This window comes from Pezoporus occidentalis, unplaced genomic scaffold (genome assembly GCF_034315485.1).
Source record: "Pezoporus occidentalis ecotype Australia unplaced genomic scaffold, CSIRO_AGI_Poc_V1 ctg19, whole genome shotgun sequence".
NCBI classification, from domain to species: domain Eukaryota; kingdom Metazoa; phylum Chordata; class Aves; order Psittaciformes; family Psittacidae; genus Pezoporus; species Pezoporus occidentalis.
The window spans coordinates 6,694,375-6,714,708 of record NW_026913748.1 but is presented as its reverse complement, the minus strand read 5'-3'; the positions used below and the strand labels follow the sequence as shown (position 1 = coordinate 6,714,708).

The window sequence follows — 20,334 nt, the reverse complement described above, 5'->3', positions numbered from 1 at the left end:
GGCCCGCGTCACCGCTTACCGCTCCCGTAGGAAGTTTGGCTCCTCTCCCCGGCCGTAGCGCCTGCTCCGGGCGTCACTCCCGCCTTCCTCCGCCTCCTCTTGCGCAAGGCGGGAACTGCGAACTGTCGCTGGCGGACGGCCCTCGCCCCGGCCCAGGTACTGCGGCCGGCAGGAAGAGCTCCCCTTCGTTCCCCTCACTGATGGTCATGGTGGCGGCCCCTCCAGCGGAGCCACCCGGTGGGCGAAGGGCGCGCGAGGGGCAGCCGTTGGCGGGCGCCCCGGGGGGAGGGTGGGAGTGTGGTGGTTCCTCAGCGGAAAGCCCTTGGCGGCGCCGGCAGAGGGGCAGCGCCTGCTGGGGTGGGGATCGTGGTGCCAGCCCTGTGGCCGCTGCCCGCCCCTTCCCGCCTGGTTCCCCTGCCGCCAACCCCACTGCTCCTTGGGCGGCTCTCCCTAGTCTCTCGGCTGTGAGGCCCTAGGGGCCGCAGGGTTGCGGCGGTTTCGGTGTTTGGAGCCACAAAGGCAGTGCCAAAGCTGGTACACAGCCTCGGTGCTGCTTAGGCACGCTTACACGGGGAACAGTTCCGTTCTCTGATAAGTACTCCTTCCTTAGAATTGTGCTGAAGCAGGCCCTGAAGCACAAGTCTTATGAGGAGCTGTCTCGAGGGAGCTGGAGTTGCTTAGTCTGGAGAAGAGAAGGCTCGGGAAGGGGGGACTTCATCACTCTCTGCAACTACCTGAAAAAGAGGATGGAGAGAGGTGGGGATTGGTCTCTTCTCCCAAGTAACAAGCGATAGGACAATAGGAAATAGCTTAGAGACGGGGAGGTTTAGACTGGATATACAGGGAAGATTTCTTCATGGGAAAGGTTGTCAAGCCTTGGCACAGGCTGCCCAAGGAAGTGGTTGAGTCACCGTCCCTGGAAGTGTTCAAAAACCATGTAGACAAGAGACTTAGTGACATGGTTTAATGATAGACTCGACAGTCCTGGGGTAACGGTTGGACTTGGTGATCCCAAGGTCTTTTCCAAACTAGCTGATTCTATGACTTCCAAGCTGTGTTGACAGTTTTGCCTTCATCCAGGCAGACAGAGCAAATGACTTGCTCAGGGATCTTTCTAGTTCAATTCTTTGCATTTTCAAGGTGTAAGCAAGCAAACCCAACGTTGACTTACATAGCCATTATTCCCAGGGGGCACTAAAATGAGAATTTGTGGTAAATTTGATAGATCTATAAGACTACATAAGGAATCACAAAGTTATTGACGTATAAGTTATCACTATTCGAATTAATATCCTGTTGCAATAAATACAGCAATTCAGACCTCTCGCAATCATGATAACTGATACACACTGAGGTCCTAATAACCTGAACTTCCTTTGCAACTGTAGAAGCACATAATCCATTTAAAATTAATTTCTGAAGAGTAATATAGTGCAGGTAAGTGCATGCTATAGTATACAAGCCATTCTCCCAAGCCTAAAGTATCTCCAGAAACAGATGCTTTACGCTGCTGCCTAAGAAAGCAGAAGGGTGAAAATAGGTATCGGCTTGCCTATGCCTGAAGTAATCTGTCAATTTCAAATGTAAATGATTTTCCATTTAAAAATAAACAGTGTCAACCTAGAGCAAAACAGAAAAATGGAGAGTTTGAGAGCTCTAGATTTTTTTTGTGGTAACATAATTAGTGTGGCAGCTTAACGTGGTTGTGCTGCCAGAAGCATCCTCTCTGCCTGTATCATAATAGATTTTATGATCTGTAGTTTGACAGATCTCCGACAGCTCTTATAGGGTTCAGATGTTTTAGATTCCAGACTGGATTAATCTCTTGTGTAGTAATTGCATTTGGCAAAATGACAGGCTTTCTACAGTTACAATTGAACAGGCAGCTTTTCCCCTGTAAGTCCCAAACCATTACTCTTCAGTTAAAAAGCTTGCTCTTTTCCATGCAATGACTGAAGTGGCTTATCCATAAATGATGTGGTTATAAATCAATCTGACAGGCTTTTAGAAATAAGTACCAACATAAATAATTTATGATATTTGAGTAATATTTCTGCCAGGTCCAAGCTCCAGAACAAGCTCTCTTTGCTTTTACTCCATCTCTATAAATGTGAAACCAGTTTTGCAAGAGCAGATTGTTCGCTTTTTGGTTTTGTAACTGAGGTGTTACTGTTTCACAGAAGTAGTTTACACATAACACTGTTACTAGGAACGTGTTGGGAGGGGTAACCAGCAACATCTAAAAAACATGCCGTCTAAACACAGCAACACTTGCATTAAGCTAACCAGTTTGGACTGGAATTAGATTTGAAATTACTGGGGAAGCAGGATCATAAAACAATGTGCAATAGATATATTGATGTTTGATGAACTTGCAACAACTGTGTAAATGCTGTTATGACAGGAAACTTAGCATAATGAGTAAGGAGATGAGTTTCTCATCCCATGTTCCAAAAAATACAGGAATTTACCAGATAGGCTTAGTTTCTGATGTGGATATATTCAAAAAAAGTCTTAAGTAGAAACACTCCCCCGCAAATGCATGATGTTTTTCTGCTAAGCTTATTTGAAGATAAGAAAGAGCTTTACAATGTGTTTATAAAAATGTTAATTAGTAAAAAGTATAACAAGCATTAGTGTTTTCTGTTTAGTGCAGGGAGGGTACCCTCATCCTAGACATACCAGCAGTAAGCATAGTAATGCCTAGTAAATCTAAAGGTTAAGTTGTGCTGTCAGAGCCACATATATAGATTCCACTGAAGTGGGACTGTGGGTATGTCAAATCTAACGTGCCGTAACTAAGGAGAAATTGTGGTAGTGGTTTTCATATGTCTTGAAAGCAAATATATTTAAACTACTGCAGACAGCTCAAGCTTGCTATATTTTACCTTTTTATTCTCTGGTCTGAGAAGGTGGCCTGAGTCAACATCAGTAACATGTATCAATACGGTATTGGCAAGCATCAGAGGACAGATTGAGTCTACAGTAGACACCAGGTCTCATGGCCTCCCTGTACATTCCATTGTTTAACTTGTAAAATACCAACTATCTTTTTCTTCTGTTGAAGTTAACAGACCATTACCTCACTTTTCTCAAGTCATCAGTGTTGTTTGCCTAGAGATATCAGAAGTCAAAACTGAAGAGTTGTATTGTATGCAATTTTTCTACAGGAATTTCGTAATCTGTTTTCCACTCTTTTTAAACTGTGATATCCCACAGGCCTGTCTTGATTAGGAACATCTGCTCCATTGTACTTAAAAGGGCTACATGCCTCAGCTCAGTGTTAGGTAAAGCAGCCTTTGCATAACTGGTTAATCAACTTATAAAATAGTTTGGAGTTCCCAGAGGAGGGAATATTCCACAGAAATATAAAACTTTTGAAGTTTTTTCTATGTTTTGTTAGAGCAATATGAACCTTAGGTTAAATATGTGGTGTTATCTTTACTACCTGTTAAATCACTTGTTGCTACATGCTGTTTGCTTTTGGTGGGCTCAGTGGAATTGCATTTATTGAAAGAATGTTAAAGAGTTTTACGCAGCAAACCAAAGCTTCACTGTGAAAGAAACCATATAGAGAAGAACATTGAATAAAAAGCCCTATAAAAGTTCACAGTCCACGTTAAAGTTGTATCTTAGATTATGTGACGCTACAATTAATTTCTCAAAACAGACATGTTCTAGCTGAGCATTTCCTAAGCTCTGGTTCTTAGACAATTCATGGTATGCAAACTATTTTGAAGTGATGCAAAACCGCCTGCTTCTACCTTACATGCGAAGAGAACTGGGAACTGATACTCCTAGCACAAGACTGAGGCACAATGCGTGATTGAAAAACCTAGGTTGTTAAGACAGAGAGGAACTGATAGGAATAGAGGTGATTTGGGACCAAAATCTCTTTTTGGGGTAATGGACCATATGGTAGAAAGATGTGTGAGGAAGTGTTAATTTAGAAAATTAAAGTTATCTGCATACTATCATGGAAGCTGAAGGTGTTGCTGCCATAACCTACAGCAGTAGTTGTACTGTAGTGGTAGATTAAATTCAGGATTACCTATTCTAGAAGATTGGTTTATTTCCCACATGGGAATTCGTGTGCACACCCAGAGTTTTCTCAGCAGCTGCTCAGTTCTCTACCATCATACAAGTAAATACCTACTTCTAAAGTGCTGTTGGAAATTTGTATTTCATACCCAGTTTCACAAAATAGCCCTATTTCTGATTGTGTGCCTAATATGTTCACAATTTAAGCTTTTGTGTTATTGACATTTTTTACAAAATCAAAACCAAAATGTGATGGTAGTAAAAGCTGTTGGTATTCTTTACCTGTTCCAGTCTATCAAGGTAACCTTTTGGAGCACAGTGCAATAGCAGTAGTCTCCTGTGTGTTTTTTCTCAGTGACAAGAAAACTTTCTGAGAATATAGCTAAACTAAAAAGAATTCCCTGTAAATAATAAACAGTCACAATCACAGAGGTAATAAATTATAATTTGTAGGTGTCCTTACACTGATGTTAAACTGCTTTTATCATTCTGCATACATAGTAAGTATATTTAAACTTTAATTTTCCATATTTTAAGATCATTTGAAAATGCAGCCTTTTTGATACAGGTTTATGTGTCAGGCAGTCTCCTTAGCACTGTCTGGACCCTGAAGGGTGTTTGAGGCTCTTTTGCACTCTATTCAATAGCTTGTTATCTACTTCAGTATTAATATTTCACATGAGCCAAAACACTGTGGGAAGAGGGTGAGGTGAGGAAACAATATTCTGCTGAGGAATGGAAGCACCTTTCCTTCACTAGCTCTGGTATCCAAATAGATTTATAACTCCATTTGCAGAATTAACTTTTCTCTCTTCTGAACTCCTACTCTAATAATTTTGACATTAAAGTTGTGTTACTTTGAAATGTTCTGATAAGTGTTTTGAGATATACAGCTTTACTGTACTGTGCTTCACCAACTGAAAAAGAAACACCACACTGATCTAATAGAGTGTTTGGTTTAAACAAGGCTCACAGCTGAAACAAACTGTTCCTTACAGGCAAAGCCTGAAACTAAACTGACATCATCTGTCTCCTTCACACAAGCTGTAGAGTAATCTATAATTTGAATACAAACCACTGATATGTTTTTAAACTGTTAATTGCAAAGAATGGTATTGCTAGTATTTTCTAGCAGCATCTGATCTGTTGGATTAAAACCATGTGAAGTGAAGCTGTTTTCAGCAGAATTCTGTACTTCCTCATTCTAATTCAGAATCAATTCCTGTATCTTATTCAGAGTTTCATTAAAGGTGTATCTTTTCAGAGAATTTAGACTGATAGTGGTTCACACTATATAAAATTTCAAAGGACTCAATACTGTTTTAGTTAAAGCAATCTTGCTTCAAAATGCCACCCACCCACTGTGCATAAAGATTTGTGGCAAACTGGTAATAGGGTTGTGTAGGCAAATGCACACATTGTCGGCAATTTTTTTCCCCCAAGGGCTTTGTAATGATTAAGATCTGATCTGGGCCTCTTAGAATGAATGGGGAAAAAAAGAAAGTAGCATTGTCCAAACTTTGATTCCCGCTGCCACCTATCACACATACTATTTTCTCTCTACTTGTCTCCCTCACAGTGCAATGAGCTTTTTGCTTAATAGGGCAAACAGCCTGCTTAAATCACAAGTGTTTCTCCTAGTAATATTCATTTCTATTTGTTGTCTTCCAAAACCAGTTGTATTTATCATAAATTGAGGCAAACTTTTGAATGAAACACGTTCAGATGTAGGAACACTGTACAAATCTAGAACCTTTGTACCAAAGATTAATAACTATAGCCAAACAAAAATAAGGAGAATTTTAGCTACACCTGGCATAATTACCAGTGCTCATACTTGCCAAGGAAACAACTAGTATCCATTCTCTGAAAACTGTATGCCAAGTTCAGTAAACTTTGGCTTCCTTGTTTAGAGTCTAGGAAAACTACTTGGTTTTAAAAGTGCTGAATCTGCGGTACATTAGCACAGGGTACGTACTAGCCAGGTTCTGACTGACTAATAATGCTCTCCGCTGAGGATTTGGACTTTCTCAAACTATTCTGAGATCTCTGGCTGTCTTGTGTGTATATTGATCTGTTTCACATTTCTATTGCACAGAAAAGACTTAGTGGTAGACTACACTCTGAGGAAAGGAAGGCTGAAAGAACTGGGTTTGTTTAGCCTAGAGAAGAGAAGGCTCAGGAGAGACCTTATCACCATGTTCCAGGGTGGCTACAAAGAAGGTGGAGACTCCCCTTTCACAAGGAGTCACAGGCGGAAGGCAAGGGTTTATGGGAACAAGTTCCTACTGGGGAGATTCTGACTGGACACGAGGAAAACTTTTCACAATGAGAACAATCAGCCATTGGAATAATCTCTTCCGGGAAAGGGTGGGTTCCCCAACTTTGGACACTTTTAAGGTTTAGCTGGTCAGGGTGCTGGGACACATAGTCTAGGTCACGCTTTGCCTTAGAAAGGTTGGACCAGATGATCCCTGAGGTCCTTTGCAACCTGGTGTTCTGTGATACCAGCTGTACTCAGCATTTGTGTTTCTGGGCATATATAGAAGTGCTGCTGGAATTCCTTTGCACACCTTTAGTATAAACTCTGAGCAAGAGCACTTCTCCAACAGCAAGGTGGAGTGGTAATGCAGTACTGGGTAGTTGTGAGACACTGGCTTGGAAAAGGGTGCCATCTACTGAATTGCTGCTACAACTTCTTAAAATTCTGACAGATCTATATGTTTTTCAACCCTGTTGAAACCTGCACTGTTTATATGATACCGCCATAACACAGGACAGTATGATTACAGTCAAAACAATAATCTGAAATAAAGACTGACAAATCAGGGTATTGACAAGTAGAATTTTAGAAAGTTGCCTCTGCTTTTCATCAGATTCTAAGTATTAATGGATCTTGAAAGCGATCTGGGAAGACAGTGGTGAAGAAGCTGAAAGAGGGAATTCTGGTTTTCCTTACCTAGAATAGTACAATACATTTACCTAAAAAACAAACAGCTGTTACCAGCTTAATATTTAAACTAAGGCCTCGAGACACTATTCATTTTTCAGTCTAGTTTCTGATCTTATACAGGATTTAGATGCTGTTGAATTTTTTAATTCATTTCATTTTACTAGCAAGAATAATTTATTTGTTCATTAAATAAAGTAATTGTTTCACTGTCGTCATATAATTTAATTTAGGCTCACCTTTACTGGTTTTATGGGTGGAAGAGAGGAGCGGTGCTTCTGCTTCTAGGATGAAACTTGCCATTTCTACCTACATATTTTAACTTATTTAAGAAGGAAAGTTTTGACTGTTCTGAAACAACATCAGAAAATAGATTTCCAGCTGGGGCTGTAGCGCTTCTGTGGAGTGAGAAGTACAGTACTGTAATGTCTAACACATCTATTACAGAACATTGTTATACTCACTGGGCAGTGAACTTCCAACAGCTTTTTGGCTTGTCTTCATATGGACTGTTCTGTTATCTTCAGCGTTTATATTTTATCTTTAAGGATGCCTGAAAGTCAATGGAAAGACGGCGAAAGTTGCATCAGCAGCAATACTTCTAGCACTACCAGCTCGGTTGCTTGCTTTGGACAGGTCAGTTCCTTTTGCCTGAGAGGGAAATAGAAACTTTATGCTTGCACTTCCAGAAATCTGCTCTGCATATTTACTCATTTTAAAGCTGGAGCCCTATCCATTAGCCTAGCTATACTATACCTACTTGCACAGAACATTTTTGGTGATGAATCTTCTTCTGCCTAGTAAGCATTTATACAAAGTGTCTGAATACGACACAGTCATGTGCACTCTTCCTTTATCCCTCATGGCTTTTGGTTACAGAGTTGCATTATAGTGCAGAAAAAGACAGTTATTTCTTTAAGTTTTAACAGAACCAAATACAAATTTAAGAGTTTTGGCAGGTGTTGGAACATTTTGCCTGGCAAAATCTTGGAGCAGATTCTCCTGGAAGGCATGCTAAGGCACATGAAAAACAACAAGGTGCTTGGTGACAGCCAGCATGGCTTCACTAAGGGGAAATCCTGCCTGACCAATTTGGTGGCCTTCTATCATGGGGCTACAGAACTGATGGACAGGGGTAGAGCAGTTGATGTCATCTACCTGGACTTGTGTAAAGCGTTCGACACTGTCCCACATGACATCCTTGTCTCTGAATTGGAGAGACATCAATTTGATGGATGGACCACTCGGTGGATAAAGAACTGGCTGGACGGCCTCACACAAAGAGTTGTGGTCAATGGCTCAATGTCCGGCTGGAGACCAGTAACGAGTGGTGTCCCTCAGGGATTGGTGTTGGGACCCGTCTTGTTCAACATCTTTGTCGCTGACATGGACAGAGGGTTTGAGTGCGCCCTCAGCAAGTTTGCCGATGACACCAAGCTGTGTGGTTCGGTTGATAATGCTGGAGGGAAGCAATGCCATCCAGAGGGACCTCGACACGCTTGTGAGGTGGGCTGATGCCAACCTCATGAAGTTTAACCATGGCAAGTGCAAGGTCCTTCACCTGGGTCAGAGCAATCCCAGGCACAGCTACAGGTTGGGCAAAGAAGAGATTCAGAGCAGCCCTGTGGAGAAGGACTTGGGGGTGTTGGTCGATGAGAAAATGAACATGAGGCAGCAGTGTGCACTTGCAGCCCAGAAAGCCAACCGTATCCTGGGCTGCATCAAAAGGAGCGTGACCAGCAGGTCGAAGGAGGTGATCCTGCCCCTCTACTCTGCTCTTGTGAGACCTCACCTGGAGTATTGTGTGCAGTTCTGGTGTCCTCAACATAAAAAGGACATGGAACTGTTGGAACAAGTCCAGAGAAGGGCCACGAGGATGATCAGGGGACTGGAGCACCTCCCGTATGAAGACAGGCTGAGAAAGTTGGGGCTGTTGAGCCTGGAGAAGAGAAGGCTGCGTGGAGACCTCCTAGCAGCCTTCCAGTATCTGAAGGGGGCCTATAAGGATGCTGGGGATGGACTATTCATTAGGGACTGTAGTGACAGGACAAGGGGTAATGGGTTAAAATTTAAACAGGGGAAGTTTAGATTGGATATAAGGAGGAAATTCTTTCCTGTTAGGGTGGTGAGGCACTGGAATGGGTTGCCCAGGGAAGGTGTGAATGCTCCATCCCTGGCGGTGTTCAAGACCAGGTTGGACGAAGCCTTGAGTGATATGGTTTAGTGTGAGGTGTCCCTGCCCATGGCAGGGGGTTGGAACTTGATGATCTTAAGGTCCTTTCCAACCCTAACTGTTCTATGATTCTATATATGGCACACACTCTATTCGATTCTGTGTTCTGCTGAATGATAGGGCAGCCAATACATGCATACACAATACTTACGATTTAGGTGGTGAAATCTCTGTTCTGTCTCACATCAGAGCATAGCAACACAAGCATTTTAGTGCTTGAATCCTTCAGCATGCATTTAGGCCTCTCTAACCTTTACAGATTGTAAATTGTACTTCTGCTTAGAGAAGGACCAAAGTTACAACACTTTATGCTTCCAGTGATGCTGGTTGTTATCTGATCATACCAGTGATGCTGGAGTTATCCAAAGGACCTCTCTGCATGAGGAGAATTTGCTGAATGCTCCTCAAGAGATTCCTGGGTTGACTGCTTGCCTGAGCTGCTTATCCACCCTGCCATGAAGGCATATGGTGGTAGAGTAAGGTTAAACTTGGGTTTGGTTGGAGTTTTAAAATAAATTTCTCTTGTTCGTCACAGAGAGATGTTTTATTTTTTGAGAGGTGAAACATAATCTTAAATGCATATTCCTGGCAACATTGACTAGGATTATGACTGCATTAAGATTTCAATAGGATACTAATAGGCCTGGCTCATCTCAGTTTTTCTAATGTAGCTGGTGGTTATGAGAAATGAAAAATAATTGCTACAGCTCAATAATTAATGCTTGTATACATATACTTCCAAGAGTAAGGGAAAAGAAACAATATAATGGCAAATGTAATGCACACATACCCCCTGAGGTCTTTCCTTGTCTGTTAACAACCTGTTTTGAAAAATGGATCATACACCTCTTGGAAGGACAGTATGTGGAAAAATGGGATTAAGAAGTGATATTAGCAGAAAAGGGGGAGCTAAAATGAAGGGAGACTTATTTTGCTTTTTTTTGTCAAGCATCAATACACAGCCAGTGAATATCAAGCTATCCAGCATGCTCTTCGTCAGAGACTAGGTCCAGAATACATTAGTAGTCGGCAAGCTGGAGGAGGACAAAAGGTAAGAATAAACATGGCCAGATGTTTCAACCCACTATTTTGGTTTATTTTATTTCCAGAAAAACTAGGGTAGAAAGAAGTTACAATAATTTTTTTGGTTTTGGGGGGGGAGGGTTGTTTTTGATTTGTTTTATTTTTAAGATAATTTTCCACTAGTAGTTTAACATGTCTATATAAAAGTAAAGTCAGTACAGCATAAACCCTGGCTTCTATTGAGGTTCCTTTCACACTTAAAAAAAAAAGACAACTTTTCAATGCTTCATCCTTCACAAGAGAATATTTATCAACTTGTGGAACATCGAGATATTTTTCTTATTTTTTCCCAGAACTGGAATATACAAAGTATTATATAACATTGGCTGCATTTTACCCTCTTTAATGCCTGCTAGCTCTGCTGATTAAGTCTTTTTTTGTTATATCAACCCCCATCACAGGTGCTTGAGGAAGGTGCACCATCTAAAAGTTGCACCATCGTCCTTTTATTCACATTATCAGAACCTTGAACTTAGGTGTCGTCAGTGTAAGATGATGTGTGTAATCCCTCTTTAAAATAAAGTATGTAAAGATGTGTGCACACATGTATGTACCTATATGTATATTTATGTATAAATGCTTTGCTTTTCAGGTCTGTTACATTGAGAGTCACAAGGTAATCAGTCTGGCCAATGAGATGTTTGGCTTCAATGGCTGGGCTCATTCAGTCACTCAGCAGAATGTTGGTAAGTATCTCTTGTGGGTAAAGAAGTCTTTCCTCTTGCTTCACTGTGAGGTGCAGAAGGAAGAGACTCTCAGATAAAGACCTGGGTATCTATCCTAGAACTTGATCACTTCAAAGAACCTGGGGAGAGGCATGTGGAATTTCCAGGTGTCTTAGCAGTTGGTAAGAATGAGAGAAATCAAATGGTAATGGAGCTTGTGTTTTCTTTTTAGATCTTGCACTGGAATGTGTTGTAGTCATTATTCCAAGTGTGTTTGTGATTACTCTTGAGCTATTCTAATCACGTGTTCTGATCTCTATGGGAACACTCAGTCAAGAGTAATTACAGTTAAACTATATAACATCCAACAACCCTGTGACTACTTTCATCCTCACCTGTAATTTCTATGTTCTAACAAGTTCCTGTACTCAGTTAATATTCCCCTAATCTTTAGGGACCCATCTTTTTCTGCAGATTCTTCTTCTAGCCAGTACCTGGCTTTGAGGTTTTTACAATAGAAAGCTTTGGAAAAATGCTTGTTCTAGAAAATGATATTCAGGTCATCTTAAAGCTTAAGCTCTCGCATCTCAATAGCTGAAATAGTTCCTACCAGAACAGTATTGTCCTTGCTTGCAGATATGCTATGCTTAGATTGAAGACTGGTTGTTGAAGTAGCTCACAAAGCTGTTTAAGTGTAGCTCCTTCCTCCTTTCCACGTTCAGAAATCTTTTCTTACCTCTTTCTGCTGGTAGATTTTAGACATAAGTTACTTCATTGCTTCCCATCTATTCTTTACCACTTTACCACTACCACCACTCTTTTCAGTCAAGAAAAAGCTGACATCCTCCTACCTTTTATGGTTTTCAAATAATGCCATAACAAAACATTCCTTAGACATTCAGAGACAGAAGATTCTGTTATGTTTGATTTTAAATTCCTGGGTAGAAAATGAGCTTGCACCCCCAGCAGGTTTATATAAAACAGTTTGAACAAATAGACCAGATGAGTACAGAAGAACTTTTGACTTTTGGACCCCAGAGTACAGTTACTTGAACTTCAAAGCATTTAATTTCAGACATGTATCATGGGACATGCCAGACTTGTAAGACTGCTAGCTGGAGTGCCCAATGTATATTACATAGCATTGCTTTTGGTGTAAAATAAAGTATATTAGAGATTCTGGATTGGGAGTTGTATTGCAACCTGTTAAGCTCTTCAGACAGTTTGTCCTGGATAAAACCTTGTGCAAAATTTCACAAACTGGAGACTTCTACTATGTAATAGCAACAAGTTACTTTTACACACAACGGTTATTTTTCTGTTGCTGTTTTTATAAACTGATGCTTTTATCTTCCCTTCCAGCTGAAAAAAATTCTGATGCTTTGAACATGTAGGATATGTAATTGAATGAGAAGTAACATTTCCAGTTCTTTCTTTCTTTCTTACATGTGTTTAAGTTTATACACGTAGTAGCAAGCTGTCACTGTTGGCAGGTCTAGCCACTAATAACCAGAAAGTATCACATAACATGCCCAGAGCATATATGCAAGTCAGCATTCTCAAACTACAGTTAATATTTCAAAGTCGTGCTCCATTACAGTATCTTAGGCACATTCAGCAAGTATAGTACAGGTTTATGAAGGAAAAGACAAAATCAAAAGACAAAATAAGACCTAAATTTAGATCAGAAGTCTTTTGCATTATTTAGGATGTTACTTTTCCCTCCCCCAGACTTTGTTGACCTCAACAATGGCAAGTTCTATGTGGGGGTCTGTGCATTTGTGAAAGTTCAGCTTAAGGTAAGTGGATTTTTTGTTTGCTGTGTTTATACTTAAGCAAATGCCTGAAGCTGTGAATTAAAGTTCATGCATAGGTCAGGCTGTGGCTCTTGAGTACTGTACTACATTAGAGAATCTAGAGGGGTCCAAAACATTGACCTTGCTATAGAACAACCAGCTAAGAGCAAGTGATCAGGCTTAGGAGAGTACAGCATCTAACAAGAAGTGCTGTATGTGCAAAAATTCATTTATAGTTTGTAATTTTAACATTTTATTGCAGGATGGGTCATACCATGAAGACGTGGGGTATGGAGTCAGTGAAGGCCTAAAGTCTAAGGCCTTGTCCCTAGAAAAGGCAAGAAAGGAGGCAGTAACAGATGGACTGAAGAGGGCACTCAAGTAAGTGCAGATCAGTACTTGTACGTTTTCAGAAGTTACATGAGAATTAAGTGTTATTTTCAGTCACAGTGAGCTCTCTTGTTTCACAGGTGCTTTGGAAATGCTCTTGGGAACTGCATCCTAGACAAAGACTACCTACGAGCTGTGAATAAGCTTCCACGTCAGGTGCAGTACATGGGCCGTTGGAGCAGGGGCTGCAGGACATCTGCTGGTCCTGGTCCTTCATATTGCAAAGATTATAAATAACGCATCTCATCCCCAAATGTTTCTGGCTAGGAGCCTTTACCTGCTAGTTTGTGTGAACTGTTTGTTACAGAGTTCTTCCCTGACATTTTACCCCAACTACTCTAAATTTGACTGTTTTCAGCAGACAAGATTACTATGGTGAAGAAACAGTATGCTGCTCAAGATCTCGTGATATTTATGGCCATGTTGTCCAAGTCTCTCTGTTCATTGCCTGTAATGCATAGATCTGTCTGTCTTCATAGCAGGTTAAGTGTTACCATAAGAAACACTAAACTGTTGAAACTAGCTTGTAGATGATATTTTCTCCATGTGCTGTAATTCTTAAGACTGTTTATGGTTTTTCAGCTGCAGCACCCAGTTCATTGCTCTCATCTAGTCACTTCTGTTTTAAATGTGTATCAGCAAAGATACCAGTGTCAAGGCATATATTTATCACAGAGATGAGAGGAAAGTGTTTAGGGGAATAGAGTCTGTCAAGGCAGCGTCCCTGTTTCTTTGCTTGTATGCTTTTGACCTGCATTGGGCAAAACCAGAATACATCTCTCTCTGTTCTCATTGTCAGTGGTACAGCACAATCCAGTTTCCTATTATGAATTTTAAAAATCAAGCATGTTATATTCCTCTCATTACTGAACTTTATCAGGAAAAATATTTTAAAACAGGATAGGAAACGCCTGCATATAGTGACACAGTTTCCAATTGCTGTAATAGGTTGTAAAGCCAGAGGCTATGGGCACGGCCAAAGAATAAGCAGACACTGTCTCTATTATCTGTGTAACCTACCCTAAAGCAGGTACAGCTCCTGTGTGCATTCCTGCAAAATGAGGACTATTTGATTTAGTCTCTCAAGCCAACAACCTATATGTTAGCCAGTGGGAAGCAGGAAAATGGAGCATTCTTTAAACTTCAGGAAGCTCTGGCTGAAAATAGGATTTTTTTTCATGAAAAAGACTTTCCCCTTCATATAGATATTATTAGCATAGCCCAGGATATCCTAGAAACAATACCAGGTGGGTCACATACCAAAGCTGCTTGTTGTAGCTAGAACTTTCCCTTAATTTTAAGCAAAATCCATACAGGAGTGATGTCAATATGTTCATTGATGGTTGCTCTGTCCTTCTACTAATTAGTATTAAAACTCTACTAGGCCCTAATGCATATTACAGCTAGATAGACTCAGCGTGTTCCTTGTGGCAAAATGTATAGTGCCCCTGTATTTAACCCCTCTTTTTTTTGCTAGAATAGTTAACAAAGTAGTTATTCTGTACCAGTGGTTTTGTTCTCAAGTCTCAAACAGAGGTAGTTTCTACAGGTGGTTTCAGCTGTCAGTTAACCAAATCGGATCCTTTCCAAAAGAACACCACAGACTACTAAATGCATCTGTGGTAGAAAGGGCAAACCAAACTGTTTAGACTGGACCCACAACAACTTGTAACTCTTGCCAGTCACTTTGAAGTTTTACCACAGAAGAGCAAAACAGGTCACACCATTTTGTTTTGGTGTTGTATGAGGAGTGTACAAATGGCCCTGCAAATGTCCTCTGCCTTGACTTCAAAAATGTACTGGTATCTGAATTTTGAGAACAGGATGTATGGGACTTGGCTGCTGGAGGATGACAAATAACGTTAGGAAGAGCTATGCTCCAAATTATTTGCTTTAATATTTGATATGATGCTACTGGCAAACTGTGGCTCTTGAACGTATGATGAATTAGCATGTACAACTGATGTGTACTTGAACACTTATTTTCCCTGCCATAATGATGGCTCTTATCCTGAAGGATAAGAAGCCACATTACATCTTGCTTTGCTTTTCAGACTCCTTACCTCCTTAGGTTTCAGTTTGCAAAGGAAGAGCTGCAGTTACTTTACCCTCTGTTAAACACTAGGTCGTTGAACCTTCTGAGGTAACGAACACCATGGAGAAATGCCCCATTTGGAGGTCTTTGGTTCAGAGAGAGACAGCAAATTGTGATGTACAGCATCAGTGACAGCCATACTGTAACCCCAGTCTTTCAGAGCCATCACAATTCATAAGCATGCTGTGATGTAACACAGCAGTCTTCATAATATTAAAGTTGTCCTGGCTGTTAGTGAGGTTGCACCTCAGGAGCCAACATTAGTCGTGTTTGTTAGCTCCTGATGCGTACCAGCTGGGGGCAGTAGGCTTCTAAGAGGTGACCTGGCTTGCTGATTGAGCAAAAAGTCAGTCTTTTAGAACTGCTGATCTGTGAACTTCCAAAGTAAAGTTGCCTTCATCGTACTAGGATTTGCTAGACTCTGCTAGCCAGCCTGGAGCTGTAAGGGCTTTCTGTCTAGGTAAATTAGACTACGGGAGCAGATCCAAAGTGACCCCTTGCCAAATAAAGATGGCGAAGATCTTTGCTTTGCCAGGGTCATTATCTGCTAGCAGCATTGCCACAGATTTGTAAATTCACAGAGCCAAACCATCCCAGCTTTACTAAAAAGAGAATGGTGTGCCTTCCTCAGTGACCTCATGCCTGCAGAGCTGCGTAAAGGTTTGCCATGCCCTTTAATACAGCCATGAAAATGGATCTGGCAAAACTAACAGATTCAACAACAGACTTGCGAGCTTTTCTGAGAAGCTGTAGAATTCTGCATTGATCTCCAGCATGTGTTCTGGTTTGCAGACAGTACAGTATGGGGAGACAAGGTCTATCATCTGCCATGAAGCACTGAGCTATTAAACTAACCCAGAGTCCCATAAATTCAGTAATTAACTGAATGACTTTGTACTCAAAATGTGCTTCAGTTTCCTTACTTACTATTCCACTTATAGTAAACAAGCTAGATTTTCAACAGTACTGTATAAAAGAGTCTTTAACTTGGCAAAGGAAGTTCCTGAATATGTTTTCTTTTTTCCTTTACTAGGTACCTCCTGAGTTAGATTTGGTCAAAGCTAAAAGACAAGACTATGAGCCTGAAATAGAGAAAGCAAGATACAATAGCTGTTTGCAAAGAGAGAACTCAGCAGCAAGGCAACGTTGTGAGATGGCATCTGATTGTAAGCCTGGTCAGCCAGAGGCTGCTGCAGTGACAGTAGATCAGAAACAGCTAAATAGCTCCAGGTAAGACCACTATCATAAACTGATTTTGTAAGCTCCATTGGAAGTTACTGCACTGTTAAAACACATGGACAGGCCAATTTGGAGGATGCTATAAAATGCTGGTTTAGTGGATAATATTTTTCTCTTGCTGTTACTTCTTTATGCATCTTTTTCTTCATCAAAAGTAGTTGCTGAAATCCTGTTTAACACTGTGATTCCCTGGGTGGGGGCGGGACAGAAATACAGACTCTTCAGCTATTGAATGTGATGCCACTTACCAGCGGAAATTGAGACAAAAGCAGCTACAGCAACAGTTCCGGGAACAGATGGAGAAAAAACATCAGGTTCCTGTCGTTTCTCCCAGCAGCAAACACAGTAAGACTCAGCATTAAATATGGACAGTTTCAACAATAGTTGCTGGCAGGCACATGCTATCTTCTCTACTGGAGCCTGACTAGTTCCACCTGCTTTTGTAGTGTACTGTCTACACACCTTTGAGGCCAAAAGAAGGAGGATTAGCACACTTCCCCACCCTTCATGTTCTTAAAGAAGCAGGAATGTCAGCTCTAAAACTGCATCTTTAAACTACAACTTTTCAACTACCCAAAAGCATCATGCAGCACAACAGCTGTTGACAGTACTATTAACATGCTGCACCTGAGCTGAGGCTGCAGCACTTCACTGGGGTGGTTGCAGGCAAGTAATTTTGCGTTAGCTACTAATAGGTTGCTCTTTACTCATGGGGAAGTCTGATCAGCTGTGGAGTAAGCAGGAACTTGGGGATTGGGTAAACAGGCTAAAATCCATTCTAAAGTAGTGCAGTTGCTCCCATCAGCCATCATCAGGTACAGAATCTTGCTGTTCCACCTACCAAAATGTAACCAGCTCTTAGAAAAAAGAGGGTACCTGGTGGCAGCTGCTGCTTTTCATTTGACACTCTGGCTCTGATAAGAAGGAGTAAAACTGTTTGCCTGTATTTATTTCTAATATTAATCTCTTCTTGTGTTACCTCCATCCAGCAATACCCAATCCTCCTGTAAAGCACAGCACTCCAGCAGCAGTACAACAGGAACTAGCAATAGAAGAGGAGTTCTTTGCAGGTCAGCCAAAAAGCAATACATAATAGAGTATTAAATCATTATCATTTAAATCAACTCTTCACAGTACAGTGCAATGGTAAAAGTTCTGAGGAGGCTGGAGTGACAGAAGTGTGAGCATGAGTCTGATCTTAACAACAACAAATTTTGCTTGAGTGGCAAGGCAGTGGTGTCCATCACCGTGAGGGGTTTCACACTTTTGCTTTTCAGTTATACTATATGATAAACCCTTTTCCTGAAGTGATACTGCACAGAAGCACAACATTTGGAGTGGGATGGGGGTGGAGGATGTCTTGTCTTAACATAGCTGTGGCTATTTGAGTCACACACCATGGTGCCTGGACATTGCTGAAGTCCAGAGCGCCATCCCCTGCTGTGCACTGACATAGAAGATGCTTTACAGCTTAACTTCAATAGTTACCAGCGCTTGTAGGAAAAGAGTGCACTGATGCTGGTGTTCCTGTCACTCCTGCAGTACATTACCATTGTCTTTGGTTTGATCAGTTTTTCATGCCTTCTAGATGATCCTGAACTTTGGGACATTTCCTTGGAGACCATTGATCTTAAGATACTGGGTCACGAAATGGCAGACCCATCAGCCAAACAACAGACACCTGAAACACCCAGTGGTTGTCATCAGATGACTACTCGTAACAGGACACCCCACAGAATGAACTATCACAAAGCTTCTGCTAGGCTTGCACAACTGCAGCCATCTGCTACCATCATGAGCAGCAACCAGCGTACTTCAGGTACGTGGTACCAAAGCATGACCAAGTTCTGGCTTAACAGTGGCTCTCAGCACTAAAAGCAGCACTGGTAAACAAGTAAACTGGAGTGGGAGAACCATTCCTCTCTTCTTGGACCTGGCTGTAGATGCTGCAAGAGTGGGCTAGGAGAACTATCTATTTCTGCTATCCAACTGTCCTGTCAAGGAAGAGCTAGAAAAAAAAAATTGAGGTGCTCTTTTAGAAGCAAAAAAAAAGCTTGAATAAACTTCCATTTCTCACTGTCTCCTTGTTTGGCAGAGTGCAGTCCCCTCAGGAGAAGTCAAAACCTGAAGAAAAGGAGGCTAGAACCCACGTAGGACATGTGGTGATATCCTTACCTCCATGCTGGATTCCATCTGAAGACTTGCAACTGGCTGTCCAAGTCATGTGAGGAAGTCTAATGCCTTGGTGGATTTTCCTGTGTGTTACAGTGAAAGCAATACAGAAGAGCTTAACACAGCCAGCAGGACCTTAATGTGCTTTAAGGTTATTACATATTTCAAATGCCTTTTCCTATAAACAAGCAATCATTTGTGCTTCTGCAGCACTGGACTCATGGCTGTAGTAGGCCAGCTGATGTGACACACAATTTGCCTGAAATGGTAACAGAATTGATCTTTAAAATGAGAGGCAATTCAAGGTTTCTTTCTTCCTCAGTGCTGCCTCTCAGCACAGAGCAAAGAGATGTTCACTGATACAGGGAGGGGGGGATTATGGTCAGACAACGCCTCGGATCTGCGGTTGCCCCTTTGGAGGAGCTGAGGGCACAAAGCTGTGGGAGCACAGAGTCGGAGCCTGTCTCTCTTCCTCAGCTGTATGTGACTCCAGTGCAGCTGCACATCTAGCTGTGCCTGCACAACAGGGCAGCACAGGGGCAGGAACATGCTGGGACTGCTGCCAAAGTTGCACATAGCATCTCAGACAGTGTTTGCTTGGAGCCTTTGTAAGATGAATGGGAGCAGCACTTTTGATTTTAAATAAGCTTTCAACCCTTTTCAATATAAAAATAAAGGTGAAATTTGAAGAACAACCACACTTTGTGGCTCTTTGTGCCTCTGCACCCTTCAACCCATCACAACTCAATTCCTGTGTAATTGCTCAAATTAGCTCAAAGAAGTTAATACATTCTGACTAGTTACGAGTAGGAAGCGAAAGTGCCTGTACAGCCTTGCATTTGCTTTTAGGTGGGTGAACAGAAAAAGCACATCCAGTGAGTTTCAAAAGTTTGAGCCAGGCAACAGCCATTCCTGCCAGTAAGGTCAAAGGAAACATTTTTAAGCAGTGTTTGAAAAACACCAGTGTCCATGTTGAGGCTCTGGAAAGGGCACTGGTTCCACTGGGCAAGCCCCAGTTCTCTTCCTCTGGCAGTGGTTCAGCCACAGCTCCCAGGCACCACTTGAGGGTTTGAGCAGCACTCCTCCTGGTAAGTGGTAGCTCCAGCTTCCCCAGGCATGATGTGGGGACCCTGGCACCGCAGTAGCCACCTTGCAGCACTGGAGACCAGGAGGATGATTGCACTAGATGTTAGGATGTTCTTAACTATGAGGGTGGTGAGGCACTGGCACAGGTTGCACAGAGAAGCTGTGGCTGCCCCATCCCTGGCAGTGTTCAAGGCCAGGTTGGATAGGGCTTGGAGCGACCTGGTCCAGTGGAAGATGTCCCTGCCCATGGCACAGGGTTGGAACTAAGGTCTTTAAGGTCCCTTCCAAGTGAAACCATGCTATGATTCTATGGTTGATGGCAGTATAGAAAGATAGGACAAATTATAATTAAGTGTAATAGATTAGATTACATCTGAAAGTTACACATTCCACTGTGCTTGTCGCTCTGACTCAGCACTGCCTTCAGAACAGCCCAGGGAAGAAATACATACCACATGTCTGAATGGGATTTTCATGCTCACTGTGGAAATCAGATACCTGTTGGGAAGAGACTGTGCAGACATTCAGAATTACTGTGTTTAAAGCCACTTAAAACTTACAACAAAAAAGTTAAAAGTCTCATA

At 41.7% G+C, this 20,334-nt stretch overlaps 1 protein-coding gene across 1 annotated transcript; it reads left to right on the top strand.

Annotated features, from left to right (window-relative positions):
* The first annotated feature begins 7 nt into the window (after positions 1 to 7).
* Positions 8 to 19,359, top strand: RAD52 (RAD52 homolog, DNA repair protein). The gene is made up of 12 exons (XM_062616701.1): positions 8 to 156; positions 7,540 to 7,627; positions 10,174 to 10,275; positions 10,900 to 10,993; positions 12,704 to 12,771; positions 13,031 to 13,149; positions 13,239 to 13,314; positions 16,287 to 16,483; positions 16,701 to 16,837; positions 17,482 to 17,562; positions 18,081 to 18,311; positions 18,588 to 19,359. The coding sequence occupies exons 2-12, from the start codon at positions 7,541 to 7,543 to the stop codon at positions 18,644 to 18,646; spliced, it is 1,251 nt and encodes a 416-aa protein (XP_062472685.1). The 5' UTR covers positions 8 to 156; position 7,540; the 3' UTR covers positions 18,647 to 19,359.
* Positions 19,360 to 20,334: the final 975 nt, after the last annotated feature.